At 61.7% G+C, this 17,022-nt stretch overlaps 3 protein-coding genes across 6 annotated transcripts in view; all 3 read right to left on the bottom strand.

Moving 5' to 3' along the window:
- Window positions 1-679: 679 nt before the first annotated feature.
- Window positions 680-2,456, bottom strand: PNMT (phenylethanolamine N-methyltransferase). The gene is made up of 3 exons (XM_035027396.1): window positions 2,032-2,456; window positions 1,263-1,470; window positions 680-1,173 (listed from the first exon to the last, which is right to left on the bottom strand). Exons 1-3 carry the CDS (start codon window positions 2,372-2,374, stop codon window positions 732-734), a joined length of 993 nt encoding a protein of 330 aa, XP_034883287.1. The 5' UTR covers window positions 2,375-2,456; the 3' UTR covers window positions 680-731.
- A 1,554-nt stretch (window positions 2,457-4,010) lies between these two features.
- TCAP (titin-cap) lies at window positions 4,011-5,378 on the bottom strand. The gene is made up of 2 exons (XM_035027026.1): window positions 5,117-5,378; window positions 4,011-4,869 (listed from the first exon to the last, which is right to left on the bottom strand). The coding sequence occupies exons 1-2, from the start codon at window positions 5,224-5,226 to the stop codon at window positions 4,476-4,478; spliced, it is 504 nt and encodes a 167-aa protein (XP_034882917.1). The 5' UTR covers window positions 5,227-5,378; the 3' UTR covers window positions 4,011-4,475.
- A 173-nt stretch (window positions 5,379-5,551) lies between these two features.
- The window catches only part of STARD3 (StAR related lipid transfer domain containing 3), a 21,869-nt gene continuing 10,398 nt past the window's right edge, over window positions 5,552-17,022 (bottom strand). Inside the window, exons 2-15 of one of the 4 annotated variants that reach the window (XM_035027021.1) lie at window positions 16,462-16,734; window positions 13,250-13,327; window positions 12,770-12,847; window positions 12,602-12,655; window positions 12,090-12,207; window positions 11,785-11,883; window positions 11,524-11,576; window positions 11,077-11,169; window positions 10,349-10,411; window positions 10,085-10,180; window positions 9,659-9,738; window positions 9,460-9,564; window positions 8,275-8,368; window positions 5,552-7,826 (exon numbers count right to left, since the gene is read on the bottom strand). In XM_035027021.1, the coding sequence (XP_034882912.1) occupies window positions 7,722-7,826; window positions 8,275-8,368; window positions 9,460-9,564; window positions 9,659-9,738; window positions 10,085-10,180; window positions 10,349-10,411; window positions 11,077-11,169; window positions 11,524-11,576; window positions 11,785-11,883; window positions 12,090-12,207; window positions 12,602-12,655; window positions 12,770-12,847; window positions 13,250-13,327; window positions 16,462-16,683 (1,338 nt within the window). In that variant the 5' untranslated portion in view covers window positions 16,684-16,734 and the 3' untranslated portion in view covers window positions 5,552-7,721. The remainder of the gene's footprint in view (window positions 7,827-8,274; window positions 8,369-9,459; window positions 9,565-9,658; window positions 9,739-10,084; window positions 10,181-10,348; window positions 10,412-11,076; window positions 11,170-11,523; window positions 11,577-11,784; window positions 11,884-12,089; window positions 12,208-12,601; window positions 12,656-12,769; window positions 12,848-13,249; window positions 13,328-16,461; window positions 16,735-17,022) is intronic. The other 3 variants (XM_035027024.1, XM_035027022.1, XM_035027023.1) reach the window with 3 other exon arrangements.

The raw sequence follows: 17,022 nt of genomic DNA, 5'->3' as shown, positions 1-17,022 counted from the left end.
GCCTCCAGTCCAGCTGGGGGGGACCTCGGGGGGAGGGAACTGGTGCCCGGATTGTAACTCCTTCCCCGTGCACTCTCCACTTCAGTCTCCTGCTTATATTCCTCTCCTCCCCTTCGGGTCTAAACTAGGCTCTACTCCTGCTTTTTTTTTTTTTTTTTTAAAGATTTCATTTATTTATTTGACAGAGAGAGAGAGACAGCGAGAGAGGGAACACAAGCAGGGGGAGTGGGAGAGGGAGAAGCAGGCTCTCCGCTGAGCAGGGAGCCTGATGCGGGGCTCCATCCCAGGACCCCGGGATCATGACCTGAGCCGAAGGCAGACGCTTAACGACGGAGCCACCCAGGTGCCCCTCTACTCCTGTTTGTTACTTAACCTTTCTTAGCTTCACCTGCAAACAGGACAATAGGACCTGCTGAGTGTGAGGACTGAGTGGGCCTAATAGGGGCCTGGCACACAGCAGATGCTGAACGAGCTCCCTCTGGCCTTGACCTTCCTTAGTTTGGGAAGAATGAGTGGAAAAGAAACCTACTGTCATGGAAGCTTCCAGAAAAAAAGGCTACGGTTGGTGGCTTCCACACCCCCGCAACCCCAGAGAGAGCTCCTTGTTTCCCAGGAGAGCCACAGACAAAGCTGACGCTCAGCAGGAGGAACTTATTTCTTTATTAGGTGCCACCTCACATAACAGGGAATCTGGGTGTACGTGAGCCACCAGCACTGGGTGCACTGGGCCATCACACCCCCGCCTTCTTCTGGGCCCAGGCGAAGAAGATGCCCTTGACATCGTCTACACCTGTCTGAAGGCAGGCAGGCATGACGTAGGTGCGCAGGTCCCGCACCTCATAGCCGCTGCGAACCAAGGCCTCCATCACGTCCTCCTTACACACGGGCACCACCACCAGCCTGGCCTCCCCAGCCAGGTACCATGACTCCTCCAGGGCCCCGATGAGGACGAGGTGCCCCCCAGGCCTCAGCAGGGTGGTGATGTGGTCCAGGGCCCTCTGGAAGCTGGGAAGGTCCGGGCTTACGGCCTCCAGGCAGAAGGTAGAGACCAGGGCGTCGGCAGGCAGGGGCGCCGGGCTCCCAGCGCCCAGGGGCTGGGGCTGGTGCACATCGATGGGCAAGACCCGCTTCACCTTGGCTCGCAGCTGGCGCTCCTTCTCCTGCCAGGACTCACTGTGCAGGGGCAGGACCAGGGCTCAGGGCCAGCCCACGCTCAGTGCTCTGTTGCCCCCCACCCGCCACTCCTTGGGCAGCCCCCTTACCCCTTGCCCTCGATGAGGCACACGTGCTGGCTGTACGTGCTCCAGTTGAAGGCCCCGGGCTCCTCCCTCAGCCAGAGCCCCAGCTCCTGGCGGTTCACCTCCAGAAAATCCGTCAGGGTGATGTCCTCAAAGTGGGTGCAGGCGCTGAGCAGCTGGTATATGGTGGGGCCCGAACCAATGTCGATGAGGCTGTGTCCCGACACCTCACCTGGGGGGTGGGGGCAGAGCAGGAGGGTCCTGTGCCAGCCCTGTCCGGGCACCCCTGCCTCAGTCCCTCCCTCCCTCACCTGCTTCTCCCAGCCTCTCTCGCTTCTCCCTCTGTAAGTGTGCCTCTCTCTGGAAAAAGCATCAGCTAACCTGGGTCTGAGTCCTGGCCCCAACGTGGACTGACCAGCCTTGGGGAAGGGACTTAACCCCTCTGAGATTCAGCTTCCACATCTGTAGGACCGTCCCTTCGGTGAGGCTTAGGTGGGGAAACCCGGACGTGCCTGGCAGTTCCTGCCTCGTGCCTCTCTTTCCTCCCGATCTCCCTCTGTCTTGGGGGTCTTCGGGGCCTCTTTCCTGCATCCCCCACCTCATCTCCCAATGCCCTCTCCACAGGTCTCTCTCCTCTGCCCCCTACCTAAGGGATATTGCTTCTCTTCCTCTTCTATTTTCACCTCTTAACTACCTATCTCTGCTTCTTGGTCCCCATCGGGCTCGCGCACGCATGCCCACTTAGCTCTCTGATGACTTCTTGTCCTCCGGGCCTCCGTTTCCCCGCGCTCACCGGTGGCGAAGGTCTGCGCCAAGCAGCGCAGCTTCCAAGGCCCCACGCCGTCCGGGCTGCTCAGGTCCCCCCGAGGGGGCGCGTAGTTGTTGCGGAGGTAGGCGCGGGGCTCGAAGCGCTGGTAGGCGGAGGCCACGGCCGCCCGGCCCGGGTCCGAGTCGGGGGCCGCGCCCGCAGCGGGACTCGGGTCTGCCGCGCTCATGCCGTCGCCGTCGCCCGCGCTGCCCTCTCGCCTCGCGGCCCCTTTATCTGCCGCCCGACTCCCCGCCCGACCCTCCGCTGCGGGGGCGGCGGCTGCGCCTGGAGCCGCCCGGGGCTCCGCGCTGCATCTCCCCCAGCCCATCCATCTCCCTTAGTGTCCGAGCAGCAGACACGCGGGGCGCGTGGGGGGCGCCCCCCCTCCGCTCCGCAGCTGCTCCCGCAGCCGTCCAGCCTTTGCCTCACCCGGCCTGGTCCGAGCCAGCTTCGTGCCCCCAGGACCCTTAGATCCCTGCCCCGCCCGTCCCCAGCTCCTCCCGCCGCTCTCCTCCGGCTCCCCAGCCATTCACCCGCTTCGCCCGGCACCCCATCCCTTCTCTCTGGCCAGGGTTCGAATCAGCCCTCTCCCAGTGCCCACCTCCCAGCGCCCTCGTCCCCGACCCCGGGCCCAGTCCCCGCCGACTTCTCCTTCCTGAGACACCCCGTCCCGGGGTCACACTCAGGTCACCCCAGCTGCCCCCCCCGGCCCCTCCTCCAGCCCTCTTCCGTCCTTTCCTACCAAACCCCGTCCCCCAGCGCCCTCCACCCCCACCCCGGAAAGGACAGTCCGTTCTGGCCTCCGCCACGGTCGCCCGGGGGCCCCAGAGCGCAGCTCCGGCCCCGCCCGTCCGATGGCAGCCGCGATAGGGGATGCGAGCGGGGCTAATGCACTTAGCCAGCCGAACAGCAGGGCGCGGGCCCTGCGGGCTCCGAGCCGCTTATCTGGGGGCTTCCGAGAGCAGAAGGCTCGGGACGTTCCGGCCATGGCCATGTCGGGGGCGCGGGACCGTGGGGAGGGCGGGAGGGCGCAGGCGTTCTCCAGGCGGCCCCCCGGGGCCCCAGAGGGCGCGGGCTGGGCCTTCCCCGCCAAGGGATTTGAGGTTGCGCCAGTCTGGCCTCTCTGACCCCTCTCCTCCCCCAGTCCACACTACATTCCCCTCTCTTGGGGAGCGGGCCAGGCCAGGCCTGCAGGTCCTGCTTGGCACTCCAGGTCAAGATGCCAGGGTCTTCCCTCCTATCCCCCAGATGGGAAGTGGATTCCATGCGGCCATCTCCAGTGGTCTTCCCGGAGTTGGACCCCTCTGGGCCAGTCCATTGTCCCTCTGCCCTAGGTAGGCTACCAGCCCCTGTCCAGATGGGCTTCCAGCCTCCTCTGTGCCCCCACCTCGTCCCAAGGGGAACGTGTCTCCTTGTTGGGCCAGGCAACCAGGTTGGGACAGAAGTCACGAAGCTGCAGGGTCACAGACAAGAACCTGACCCTCCACTGCCCACAACCCACCCTGCGCCCCCTGGTCAGGGAGGGCAGAGTGCCTGACCCCAGCCAAGGATTGATTCTGTCTGGATTCAGAACTGAGAGGTAGGTCAGCCTTGGGATCAGTGACCCCATTCACAACCTTAGGTACAGCCAAGGACAGTCCTGGTGCCAGCCCCCTCCCTCTGCTCCATGAGATCATTTAAACCGTGGATGCCAGCTGGCCTGCTGGGCACTACCCAGTGCCAGGGGACTGGACACAGAGGCCAAGCACTGCACAGCAGAGCCAGGGCATGGAAGGCAGACTGGACAGATACCCTGTTTACAGCTCTGTCCCTGTTTCCCCCGCCCCCACGACCAAGCATGGAGTGTACCCACTGGCTCTGCCATATTTAGCTCAGGTGCAAGGCCTATTCCCAGAAGTGAGCACTGGGGGGGACGGACACCAATGGGCCAGCCCCCACAAGGAAAGAGACTGGAACAAGAAAAGTCTGGAACACGACTGAGCATTTATTGCAGCGCTAACAGAGGATGCTGGGGGCTCCACTCTGCCTCTGCCCTCTTCACGTCCCCCTCACTCTGGTCTCCTTCAAGCCTCCTTCCTAGAGCATTCCAGATCCCCTTTTCCTCATCTTTCTCTGAAACTGGAGCCTGGACCAGGGTCACTCCCCTCAGGGACCTCTGTCCTCACCAGCATCTTTTGTCCCTTCTCCTGGGGCTGGGGGTGCTTGGCTGTGCTGGCCCCCAGCTCTCTATCCTTAGTGCCCACTGTCTTTGCTTCCCTCCCTTTGGGAACTCAGGGGACCCAGGCATCCTGGCCTCTGGCTCCCTCCTCCCCTAGCCCCCAACTCTGGGCAAACTACAAAGCATCCATGGCCAGCAGCTCCCCTCCATGGTCCTAGCCAGGAAGGGCCCAGCCCACGGCAGGCACGGTAGAGCCCGAGTCACCGCCCCCTCAGCCTCGCTGTGCTTCCTGGGACATGGAGCGGGACAGGGAGCGACGCAGGGCACCGGGCTTGCTGACAGGCACCACCGGGGGCAGCTGCTTGGTGATCTCGGCCATGTCCTGGCGCTCCATACACTGGCCACCCAGGGCTGTCTCCAGGGCCAGCAGCTCCTGCAGCTGGATGGGGGTGTCCTCGCGTTCCTCCTTGGTGGCACCCATCTTGGCAGGGGTGAAGATGGGCAGTGGTAGCACCCGCTGGTAGGGCAGCAGGTACTCCTGGAGCCCACAGCCGAGGATGCCCATACGCATCACCAACCAGGGGGAGTGCTGCACCAGCGCCTGGCACTGGCCCTGCCGGTGGTAGGTCTCGTGCCGCTGGGCATCCTCCTCGTGCAGAGAGCAACTGGGGAGGAGAGGGCAGGGGAACACTGAGCTCCTGAAATCTGCTACCCTCCGGTCATGAGCTGGGCAGGGGGCTCCCCGGGGCTTGCCAGGACCTGGGATGCAGAAGCGATGACTCCACTCTCCCCACCCCAGGCCCCCTCCTTGTCCCTACCCCCAGAAACTTCTGCAGGGCTTTGTGCTCTGGCCTCGTGAGGCTCAGGAGAGGTGTTCTAGGGGAGAGGGGCTCCCAGCTGCCTGGCACTCACCCCTCCTCAGGCCGCGTGGACAGTGTTAGATCCTTCCATTCGGCCCAGAAGGCTTCTCGCCGCTCTCGGTCTTCCTCGGACACCTGGCAGCTCAGCTCTGCTGTGGCCATGATCAGTGCTCACTCGCTCAGCTCTGCTCCTCCCATGCCCTTTAAATAGCCCCCTCCTCCACCTCCTCCAGGGGCTATTTTCAGCCCCTCTGGCGTCAGATGCTATAAGCAGAGCCAAGGCTCACCAATGCGGGACTCTGGGCCCAGGGCGGGGGTGGGGGTCCCTGGTCTCCAGCCGCCGCCTGGGGTCAGCGGTCAGCTTCTAAAGAGATTAAGATGCTCCAGTGGGAGCAGAGGTCCTCAGAGTGACACCTCCAGGTGTGACACTCCTTAGACACTGTCTGAGACCAGGCACATGCCCAGCCTCATGCCACCTTGGCATTTGCTCTCTGCCCCACCCCTCCCCTCCCGCCCAGGGAGGACAGCGGCCTGTCTGTAAGCAGAACAGGCAGCGGCAGGGGTCGAGGCCCACTCGGGGCTCTGCACCAGGCCATCGGGTCCTGCTCCCACGGCTCTCCTCTGCCTGGGATTTGCACCGAGACCCAGTCCACGACGGCCACCACCGCACCAGCCGGAAATGACTTGGTTAGCTCCACACCTGGGACTCTGGGCATAAGCCTTTGCCAGACATTCTCCTTTCCAGTGGCCAGTGGTCAGAGAAGTGGTTTCCCAAGTCAGGCCAGTCAGGGTGGAAAGAGCAGGTGTGGAAGGCGGCTCCCCTCCCCCCTCCCCAGCTCTATCCCCAGCAACACCCCAAGGCAGGTGCGATGCGAATCTAGGGGCTCTGATGAATGGCAGAGTCAGATCTGGCTGACCCCCACATCAGCCACGGGGCAACCTCTGCCCCTCTCTGGGCCCCCTTTTCTGGTCACAACAGCCTGAGCAGCTCCACTGTGCCACCTGGGAGGGGCTGGCTCTCACTGAAGGGGAGCAGGGGAGCAGGACAGCTGCTGGGAAAGCCCAGCACCCAAGTGGAGCAACTCATGAAGCAGGAAGCTGGCACACAGGGCGCTGGGCATGGGGGAGGGGGGCATCACTGAGTGGACACAGCAAAGGGTGTGGAAGAGGCCGCACGGGAGCTGAGATGAGGACCTTGCAGGAACAGCAGAGCACCCAGTGGGTGGCAAGGCCCGTGGGTGCTCACCTAGGGCAGAACTGCATCCTCTTGATTACTGAAGCACTAGCCCTGATTCTCGTTTTAATCTTAGGACAGCCCTACGACATAATGAGTCTCATTTCGACAAAGTAGGAAATGGAGGCCCAGAGAGGTAGATCTGCCCAGGGTCACACACCTAAGCCAGGACCAAGATAGGACCCCCCCCCCCCCCCCTTGGCTCGATGCAAGCTGCCCCCTCGAAAGCCTGCAGGCAGGGAGGGAGGGAGGAGGGCAGGGATGGCGGTGGCCCTTGCAATGCTCCGGCCCTTGCCCGCGATCTGACCCTGTGCTGCCCCTGGTGAGTGTGCTGGGGCAGAGGGGACAGCTGGAGTGGAGCCAGAGAGAGATCCCAGAGGGGCCTCAGTGACCCAGAAGCCCAGGCCCCACCCCCAGGCCGGCTGTGGGACCCCCAAGGACAGTCAAGGCCTGCCTCGGATGCTACCGGGCCTCTCCTACCTCCCCCCAGTTCCTGGGCAGGAGACCTTCCACTGAGCTTCCCTCACAGAGGCCTGGCTGGGGGGTGGGGCATTTTTCTCTGACCAGTCATGTCCAGCTGGACCAGTCAGGAAAGTAGGAGGCTCCCGGAACAGGGCCCCCACTTGCTCTGACCTCCCGCCGGCTCTGCAAGGGTGTGAGAGAGTGTGGGACATGTCTGGCTCCGTCCCCACCTCCACAGTACTGCCCTCCTCTTCCCTCCAGAGGCCAGGTTGGGGGGGGGGGCTGCTTTTTCTTTCTTTTTTTTTTTTGAGTTCATTTTTAATAACTGGCTCAAATTACAAAGGTCCCCAAGGAACCCTGGGGGAGGGAGAGGAACTGGGGGCGGCAGGGGTTCACTGCCAGCACCCACCACCCACCCCCACTTGCCACCCACTCCCCAACAAGTGCATGTGGAAAAAGGTCCCAGACCCTTTAAATAATCCTAAAAAACCATGATGAGAGAGCAGGCAGACGAAGGGGCTCCTGCACCTTAACCCTGGTGACCAGTGACCAGGCCGCCCTGACCCCCGGCCCGCTCAGGGCCCTGGCGCTCTCGCCCCGAGGCTGCCGCTCCCATTCCAGACCCTGCCCCCGGCTAGGCAGGGCGCCGTGCATCTCGTCCTCCAGGAGGCAGGGCCAGGCACTGTGTAAACATCGGCAGCGTAGAGCCCACTCGCCTGGGCGGCAGAGCCCCGGAGTCCAGGTGCCCAACCTCCCCACCTGCTCACGGCTCCCGGGCACAGCGAAGCATGCTGGACGGTGGCAGCTTGACGCCAAGGGGCTGCCACAGGAGGAAACTTCTTCCTCCCCACTGCTTGAGGCCAGGTCCTCTGTGGGTGGCAGGAAGCCCCATTGGCCCCCTCTCTGGCTCTGAAGGCTGCGGTGACAGGACCCTGGCCTGCAGGGTGGCGACGGGGCACGGTCACGCCCGGGCCCCCAGCTCTCCGATGCGCTGCCGCAGGTGAAAGGCAAACTCGAACATGGTGGCCGCGAGGCTCTGATGGATGAGGTACCGGGGCAGGCGGCCCTGCGGGAAGGTGGGAGGAAGTTTCGGGATGGCCTGCCCTCAGCAGGGGCTCCCCGCTCCGAACAGGCACCAGCGGGGGTGGGGGGTGGGGGGTACCCTGGGTCAGAGCAGCAGGTGCAGGTGCCACTCTGGAACGCAGCCTAAGCCACCCTGTCCCCCCCACCCCTGGCAGAAAGAACACGCTGTGCCGGCTCTTGGCACTGGCCAAACAGACCTAGGAGCGGCCGGCTTGGCAGTCAGCCACCGCTCCACAGGGCTTCGACCCTCGGAGCTAAGGGGACACACAGGCCCTCCAGCAACTCAGGACACCATCTTGACCCGGCCCCCAATTTGAGCGTAGGAGAGGAGGCGGGGTAGGTGAGGTCCTGAGCATGACAGGAGGCCCCACCCAAGCGCCCCAGCAGCGTCTCTACTGTCCCGAGCCAGCCTTGCAGCCCCGCAGCCCCACCTTGAGATCTGTATTCAGGATCCAGATGAAGGTGCAGACTCGGGGGTTACGGGCGGACTTGAGCACGATGAAGCCCCCAGGACCATTCTCTCCCCTACGAGAAAAGCACCATTGGGGGGCACCTTGGAGCCAGGCAAGGCCTCCGACCTGACCCCACACCCCATTCTTGGGCCCATCCTGGACTGGGGTAAAAGAGGGAAGGGAGCTACTGGTCTAGCAACTGCCACTCAGCCTGAGCAGGGCCCAGAGCAGGTGTCCCAGAGGCCCCAGGATACAGCCCTCCACGTACCCTGTGAGGCTCAGCTCCCCCCTCTACAGCCTTCTCAGCAACCCCCCACCCCACCCCACCCCACCCCATCCCCGGTGGCAGCCGTCATCCTCTCTGTGCAGGGATTCTCGGTCAGCTCTGGCTGGGAGGGGTGGGGTGTGCACGTTTTTCTCACCCAGGCCCGACTTGGGGAGCAGTGTGGTGCTGGGGGTGCTCCAGGAGGGGGCGCCTTCCCAGGAGGCGGGCAGGGCACATCCCATCCCCAGTCAGTTCCCCCACAGCCCCACTGAGCGCGCTCAGCCCACGCCACAGATAAGGAAGTTGGCGCCCAGAAAGAGGCCAGCTCGTCACCCAGGCGTCTGGTGTGTCAAATCTCATACTCAACACCCAGTGCTCTCTGGAACCCCAGGAAGGATGGGGAGAGCGGGGAATCGGGGAGGAGGCCGCCTGCAGCACTGGGGTCTAGGGTGAGGCACCAGGAGAACTGGAGGATGCCCCGGGACAGGTGCCCCTTCCTTCGTGGGGACCTCCGAGCAGTCCGGGAAAAGGCAAGGCAGCGGGACCAACTCTACTCAGGCAGGGAGGTAAGGACACAGAGCCTTCTGCTCAGGTCGCCTGGACCAGCGCCACCTCGTGGCTCCCAGCCCCCCTCCATGGACTCGTCCCTGTCCTCAGGCTATCCCTGCAGCCACCCTCCAGCCTGGGCATTGGGCTCCAGCCCTCAGTCCCCCGGTCCCCAGGACGTAGAGCAGGTTAGCAGGACTAGGGGCTCGGAGGGGCAGAGCCCAGCAGGACAGGGGACAGGAAGGCGGCCTCGGCAGGAAAAGCGCCCTGCGGTCTGTGCTGTGCCCTACCCTGCCCTCACAGCCACCAGGGGACAGGCCAGCGGGGATGACTCCAGGCAAAGCAAGGCTCACCTGACGTATTTGTGTGTGGGGGGCTTGGCGCAGTGCGTGGTGGCGATGCCCGAGGACAGGTATCGGTCTCTGCGCCGCTCGATGCGCCGCACGTTCACGAAGTCCCTGGGGGCGGGAGGGTTAGACTGGGAGCAGGGAGCCAAGCCCACGATCCAAGGGCAGGAGGCCTGCCTGAGAGGAGGGGCTTGGTGGTGCTCACCTGGGGGAGACCACCCCGCCCGCGGCCCCCGAAGAGACATCGTAGGAGATGAGGGTGTTGTCCTCTACTCGCTGCAGGATCTAAAGGCCAGCAGAGATGTGAGGTACAGCCCAGCCCAGGAACACCCCAGGGAAAGGGTCCCAGCGCCTCAGGGAACCCCCAGACCAGCCTCCTCTCTGTCCAGGTCCCTGTACTAAGAGCCACTCCCAGGCCCTGGGCTGGGCTCTGTCTACGTGCTCCCTCTCCATCCTCCAGACCCTCTCCAGAAGGAGCCATTACTATCAGCCCCATTGTACAGACGGGGAAGCTGAGGCACGGAGCAGTTCTATGATGTGGTCGTGCTGGGGGATGAGTGCACCTGACCCGCCATGTTGCTCTGCCCCTGCCCTGAGAGGTGGCCAGGCTGGGTCCCCCGGACCGGCTCACCTGGCAGGCAGTCACGGTCTTGTTCCACAGCACCATCCTCTCCGGCTGCAGGATCACCTCCTGGTACACCAGCTCGGCGGGGCAGGGCAGGAAGGTCTGGGGCAGGGCGGACAGAGGGCTGGATGAGGCCAGACATGCTTGGGCACAGCAGCCCTCCCCTCTTGGTGCGGAGAAACCTACCAGAAGGCCGCTCAGCCCCTTGCTGAAACCTCAGACAGAGCAGGAGGCTCCAGGACCCTCCAGACACCTGCGTCCCTCACTCACCTTCAGGATGAATGTCTTGCCGTGAAAGGGAACCTCGATGGTGTACACGGTGTCCCCATATTCCTGTGGCAGAGACAGAAGGGTGATAGGGAGGTGGGCGGAGGGCAGGGGGAGGGCACGCAGGGTGGGCTGGTGGGGAAGGAATGGGCGCCCAGATAGGGCGGCTTCGTAATAGCTCAGGGTGGAAAACTCCAGGAGTTCAGCGATATTCAGGCAGCCATTAAAAAACAGTGGTTCTGACAAACATCCAGCAATGAGTAAAGGCTTTTGATGTCAAGTTAAAGGACAGAAGCACAGCTGCAGCCGCGACCACGAAGACCTGTGTCTCCAGGCCGGCCAGGGCCACCCGAGGGACTGGCCACACAGAGGGACGGCAACGTGTCCCCCATTCTCCAAGCTCACTGCCATCTCTTTAGATAATGTTGTTTTGCTCATGAAACAATACACTGGACACAGGGCCGAAGCCTGGCTTCCCCCTCGAAGCCGGAGCTGAGCGAGCAGAGCACAGGGAGCCAAGGGTGGGCGCGGGGCAGTGCCGCAGGAAGGCACCCTGGAAACATCCGATCCGGCCCCACCTCCTGCCAAGTGGCGACCCCGGGGCCCAGCCCCCTCTCCTGGCACAGGAATATGGTTCCAACCTGGGCCATCCTTGGGCTTCTCGGGCCTCAGAAGAGAAAGCAAAAACTCCCAACACACATGGCGGGTCAGGTGGGAGAGAGCTTTCTTACACTGTTCTTCTCAAACTTCCAGTTCTCCTCCTGGGCCAAGATCTGGTCCACCACCGCCATGGCCTCCTTCCCCTGGTGGATGTACTCCCGTTCCTGGCCCAGGAGGAGAGGCAGGACAGGATCAGCCCGGGGCCCGCCCGCCCCCTTGTTCGTGACCAGTTCTTTCTCCAGATACTCCATACACATGGAGTCTGGGTTGGTCTCTCAGGCCCTGTGGGGGCCCCAGGTGCTGTGGTCGTGGCCGCCCCCCTTAGGCCCCAGTATGAGGCGGCCCAGAGGGCCTGACTGACGGTGGGACAGACACTCAGGTGCACGCTGACTGGCATTCGGGCCACCTGAGGTCCACCCTCTTCGGGGAGGCCCCTGCCCACCCTGGCTAAGCCCAGCACTGGCACCTTCTCCAGGGTGCCCACTCCAAAGGTCAGGTGGGGGCGGGCAGCCAAATACCTGGGCAGAGAAGCTTTTCTTCCCAACGTCTTCATCGGATTCATTGTCAGACCCTGCGGAAAACAAGTACAGATGACAACAGGAAGGTGTGGGGACAGACTGTGGGGAGGTAGCGGGGTACAAGACTGCGGAGGGATAGATAGGGAGAGGGGTGCTCACTTTCCCCAGGGAGCTGAAAGAAGGAACAGAACAAATAGACCTAGCCAACCCACTTCTCATAAAGACCCTCGCTGAAGCAGTTTCCCACCCACCAGCCCTCACCTGCAAAGGATTCTGGGGGTGAATAGAATTGGCCCTCGGACAGAGCGCCAGAGAAGAGTAGGGGTCCACGGGCGACAGCAGCCTGGGCAGCAAGATACCCTGGGGGAGCAGACACGGGCAGCCATTGTCCCAGAACAAGGGCAGTCATGTCTTAGCAGCCTGGGGTCCCCCCACTCCAAGCTCACCCTTAGGTTCTGGGAGGCTGTTCAGAGTTGGCAAGATAGCTCAGAACCGGCTCTCATGCCCGAAACTCTCCTCTCTTGGGGCCGTGATGACCCTCCCTGCACCCCTGCCCCAGGACTCACATCGCTCTTCCTCGGCCTCCTGCGGTAGGACTTTGAAGTCAAGGAACCAGGTCTCCAACCAGGCAAGGACAAAGGAGACGATAGGGAGCAGGTAGCCAAACGCCCCTTTGCTGAGCAGCTGTGGAGGAAGGGGGCTGAGCTCCACAGCAGGGGGTCACCCCAAATGCAGAGTCCCTTCTAGGGGCTGCTAGCTCTGGGACACTCCCCACTCCTGGGACCAGCTGCTTGGGGACCCTCTGTGGCACATGCATCTGAGATTGATGAATGAATTCTGCAGCAGGATAAACTGAGGTTAGGCTGGCAGAAGAACTTTTTGTTCTTGGGGTTGCAGAGGGACAGGTGGAGGAAGCCCGTGAAGATGATTCCTTGGAAATATCAAGGACAGGATTCCCCCTCACCCCAACCTGACAACAGGGAGAGACGCCCCAAGTCAGAGAAAGGGTCCCTTCTTAGGAGAAGCCCATCCCTCCGGCAAGAGGCCCACCAGGCCAGCCTGACCCTGAGCCACCGACCTCAGAGAGGATGACCTTGACGATGAGGAACGCACTGGACACCAGCGTGGTGACCTGCCCAGGGGAGGGAAGGAGGGAGGGAAAACGGGCTGGGGAGTGAGTCCTCCTCTACACCGTCCCTTGCACCAGCCCCGCCAGGGCCCTCGAGCCGCCAGAAGGGCGTCTTACCGCGATCATCCACCAGTGGCGGAGCTGCAGCACGGCGTAGCCCAGAAGCAGTCCCGAGAAGCGGAAGAAGGCCAAGACCTGGCGGGGGGCAGAGGGGCGGGCAGGGGACACACAAGCCATCACAGGCAAGCCAGTGCCCCCTGCTCCAGCTGAAGGCTGACCTCCCCCTCCGGTCCTGCTCCCCAGGTTCCCTCTACATGGGTGTGATGCGTCAGGAGGGAATGGCTGAGTCAGTGTTTCTTAGGGGATGATTTAGACGTGACCTTCTTGGACAGGGGTCTATTCTTCCCCCTCACACTTGAGGCTCTCTGAAGGGAGGGCCTTGATTAGGAACTTTCTGAATACTGAGGGCTCCCTGAGGATGGGAGTCAAGTCTCCCCGACTAGACTAGAATGTGTCTTGCAGAAAGAAGAGAATCCAGCCAGGGTCATGTCCCTGCACCATCTCTGCCCCGGGGACCCCTTCCCTAAGGCCACTCACAAAGATGTCAAAGAAGGAAGTTTTAAAGTTGTAGTGGATGATCTCCTGCTCCAGGTTCTTCTGGATGCCTGTGTTGGTCTGGAAGAGGGAGATACAAGCGGCTCTGTAGGCAGAACCAAGTCCCCAGGGGTGCCCTCACCTCTGGGAATAGGGAGGAGGCAGGGGGAGTGTGGAACCTGGAGATGATAAGCCACTGCCCAAGGAAGGCCCCAAAGTACCAAGGGAGCCCAGCCAAGGCCTGAGACCCAGCACTAGTGTCGTTCCTCCAAGCACCCAGGCAACCCCGACGGGCAGGGCCTGGCTCCAGCACTGACACCTGTCGGCACACTGCCCAGGGAGGGAGAGGCCTGGAGGGCCGTGGGGCTGTGCAGGGGAGGCAACAGGCCCCATGCAGGCAGGTAGGGCTGCCAACCGGGTGCTGGGAGCGGCCTTTCACATAATCTCATCTCCCTCTCTCCATGACGGTGCTCCATCTTCGCAGCCAACCATCCATCTGGGGTGATAGGGACCGGGGGTGGGCAGCGGTGTCAGACGGAGCCCCAGGTGGTAAGTCCGTTGATGAGGTTTGTGCTTAATGGGCAAAATCCATCACGCTGCTAGAGGGAACGGCTAGCAACAGAGACAGAGTGAGCAGACTCGTCCTCACCCCCGTCCCTGCCCCAGCTACCCATACATTTTCAATGGGTCTCCTGATACCTTGGCTGGGGAGGGCGAGGATCTGGACGGATACTGAGAGCCAGACTGCAGCCTGACTTCTCAGGAGGAATGGGGTGGCAGGCCTCGGCTTCTGCCAGTCCCCTGGAGAAGGGAGGACACAAGAGGACTCTGAGGAATGGAGCCCAGGGGGCTGAAAAGTGAAGACCCTTCACGACACCTAGATGCGAGCTTCTAATCTCTGGCAGGTGATCCAAACTGAGGTGTGGGGTGGTGCTGATTAAGACACACGTTTAGACCCCTGAGTCCGAATCTCAGTGTGAGCTGAGCATCTGGAATTTTTATAAAGCTCCCAGGTGATTCCGGTGCTTAGAGCAGAAGCCAGGAGTCTGGGCAGCCCCCTCATTGACATGTGAACGCCCCTGCACATCCCCACCGTGTGCTTTGACCTCAGGACCCCCCTGAGTCCCATGGAGTCTCACGCGCCACCCCCCCCACACACTGACACCCCCCCACACCCCAGCTTGGTCCTCCTCTTACTCCTCTTGCCCGCTCTTGGGCTCCACGGTCCCTCTGATCCCTAACAGCTGCGGCCCCTCAGAGGTCTCCCCCTGCCTGGGCACGTGCAGGCGCTGATGGCGAAAGCATCCTGATTCAGGGGTGCCAAGTCCTGGCCCCTGCCAGTCTCTGGCCGCAAGACCCTGCGTGGCTCTTATAACCCTGCTGGGGGCCTTGTATCCACTGGGAAACACCCAGCCTGTTCAAGAACTAAAAACATATATGCTCCAAAATATGAAACTAAAACCACAAAACCAAAAATCAATCACATTTTAATTATCTACCAAGTGAAACATGATGGCTAACTCCACTAGTGGCTAAGTCCAGCTTCCTGAACTTTTCATTACATCTGAAAACAATCTGGAGACCAGACTTTTCTCCATTTGCAAGAATTCCCAAGGATGCATGAGGACTCCTGAACTGTTATAGCCGTACATCCAAATCATTTCAAAAGGAAAATTATCAAAATTTTTTCAGCTGTCTGCTGGCAAGATAATATATATTGAATGAGGGCTGTGTGACTTTTAGTGCTTGCTTTGATGCTGGATGGGACCTTCAAAAGGAAGAATGCCTCACGGGGTGCCTAGGGGCTGCAGCTGGCGGAATATCTGACTCTTGGTTTTGGCTCGGGTCGTGATCTCGGGGTGGTGCTCTCAGGGCGGTGGGATGGAGCCCCTCATTGGGCTCTGCACTTAGCGCCGAGTCTGCTTGAGATTCTCTCTGCTCCTCCCCCCACTCCCCGGGTCTCAGTCTCTGTCTCTGTGTGTGTGTGTGTGTCTCTCGCGCGCGTGCGCACAAAATAATAAATAAATCTTAAAAAAAAAAAAGTTGTTAAAAAGGAAGAATGCCTAAGACATCAGAAGCTCTTCAAACAGCCCTGGACCTTGTGGGGTCGCAGCTTTCTCACTGGTAAGATGGTCCCTAAGGTCCCCCATGGCTCAATCTTGTTGAAGGTGCCAGTTCATCTCTGTGCACAAAGGACAGTCACCCCCAGAGCCCTCCAGCTGAACACGCCCAGAATCACACTTGTCCTCTTCACCCTTAAACCAGCCCCTCCCCCCAACTCCTCACTTCTTTCAACAAAGTCATCGTTTTCCTGTCACCCGAGCTTGAGGCCGGGAGGAAGGGCACCTGCTATCCTGAACTCTGACCCAGTGTGCAGAAGGAAAACAAGGGAAGGCTCAGGCAAGCCGAGTCCCTTGCTGACATCCCCCAGTGAATACAGAGGAGCAGCTGGGACCGATGGAGCCTGGGGTGCTCTGTTCTCTCGGCTCCTGCCTCTGTGGTGGGGTCCTGCTCCGGCCTGTCAGTGCCTGGAGATCAGGTGCCACCACCAGCTGGCCAAGCGCTGCCCAGCGGGGGGGAGGGTGCGGACGCAGCATGGACAGGTGGCTCCCCCTCCAGGCTGCGAAGCGGCATCTCACCAAGCCCGCAGAGGCCAAACTGGGGGGCACTGGAGTTGTGTCCAAATGGGGAGGGAGAACTAGGCACCACCAGGAACTGGGAGTTTTTACTGGTTTGCCCCGCAGATACCCTCTGCGTTTAGCACAATGCCTGGGCTACAGCAGGGGTTCCAAAACTGCTAACAGAGTGAGTGAATGAAGGAATGAATGAATGGAGTCAGAGAGCAACACAGGCCAGAAAGAAGACAAAGGTTCAATAGCACAACCACCGTCCCCTGGGCTCTCTCCTGCTTCCTCAGGAGTGCCCACTAGAGGGCAGTCTGGCGCAGAGGTCAGGAGTGGGAACGCGGCGGGAGGGTCTGGGTTCAAACTCTGCCCTTCTTCACCTACTTGCTGAAGGACCTTAGACAAATGACTCCAGCCCTCTGAGCTCCCTTTTCTTCGGAAGACGAGAACGGCTGTTCCTATCTTCCCATTCTTCATTTTACTGGGAAATTCATCCGGCCACAGAGACCACCCTGCCGTGTGGCAGCTGGAGTAAGGCCCAGGTGACCCCCCCCCCGCCCCCACCCCGGCCCCAGCCTTGAGCCCACTCACGTTCAGCTCAATGATCCACAGCAGGGAGATGAAGAGCAGGTCGAAGGTGACAAAGAGACAGAAGGTGCGGCGGACATCAGAGATGGCACGGCGCTTCTCCGGAGGGGGCGGGAGGAAGTGCGAGGAGAAGCCCTGGCTGTGGGACAGCGATGAGCTGAGGGAGGCCACGGCTGGCAGGCTGCGCTCCAAGTCGCGGGCCAGCTCCGCAGACAGTTTGTTCATCCTGGTGGGCCCCCACCACACGGCGGGGAAGGCGGGGCCTCAGCTGCAAGGCTGCAGGGAGGCAGGGTGGCTGGGTCAGGTCACGCATGTTGAGGGCCTGGAGGTCCCATTAACCTCCTTCCCCCAACCCGCCAGGGACACCATTTGCTCCCAAATACGTCTGCCCCCCTCTCACATCCCAACCCCAGGGCAGCCCAGGGCCCTTTAAGCTCAAATTCTCTCTCCAGCAGCCCCACTCCTGGGCTGGAGAGGTTTGAGCATCCTTCTCTCTCATTCCTCCTCACCGCACAACACGCCCCCCCCCCCCCCCCCCCCCCCCCCCCCCCCCCCCCCCCCCCC

The sequence above is a fragment of the Mirounga leonina genome, unplaced genomic scaffold (genome assembly GCF_011800145.1).
Source record: "Mirounga leonina isolate KUSES-001 unplaced genomic scaffold, KU_Mleo_1.0 Mir_200, whole genome shotgun sequence".
NCBI classification, from domain to species: Eukaryota; Metazoa; Chordata; class Mammalia; order Carnivora; family Phocidae; genus Mirounga; species Mirounga leonina.
This window is presented reverse-complemented; position numbering and strand designations above follow the sequence as displayed.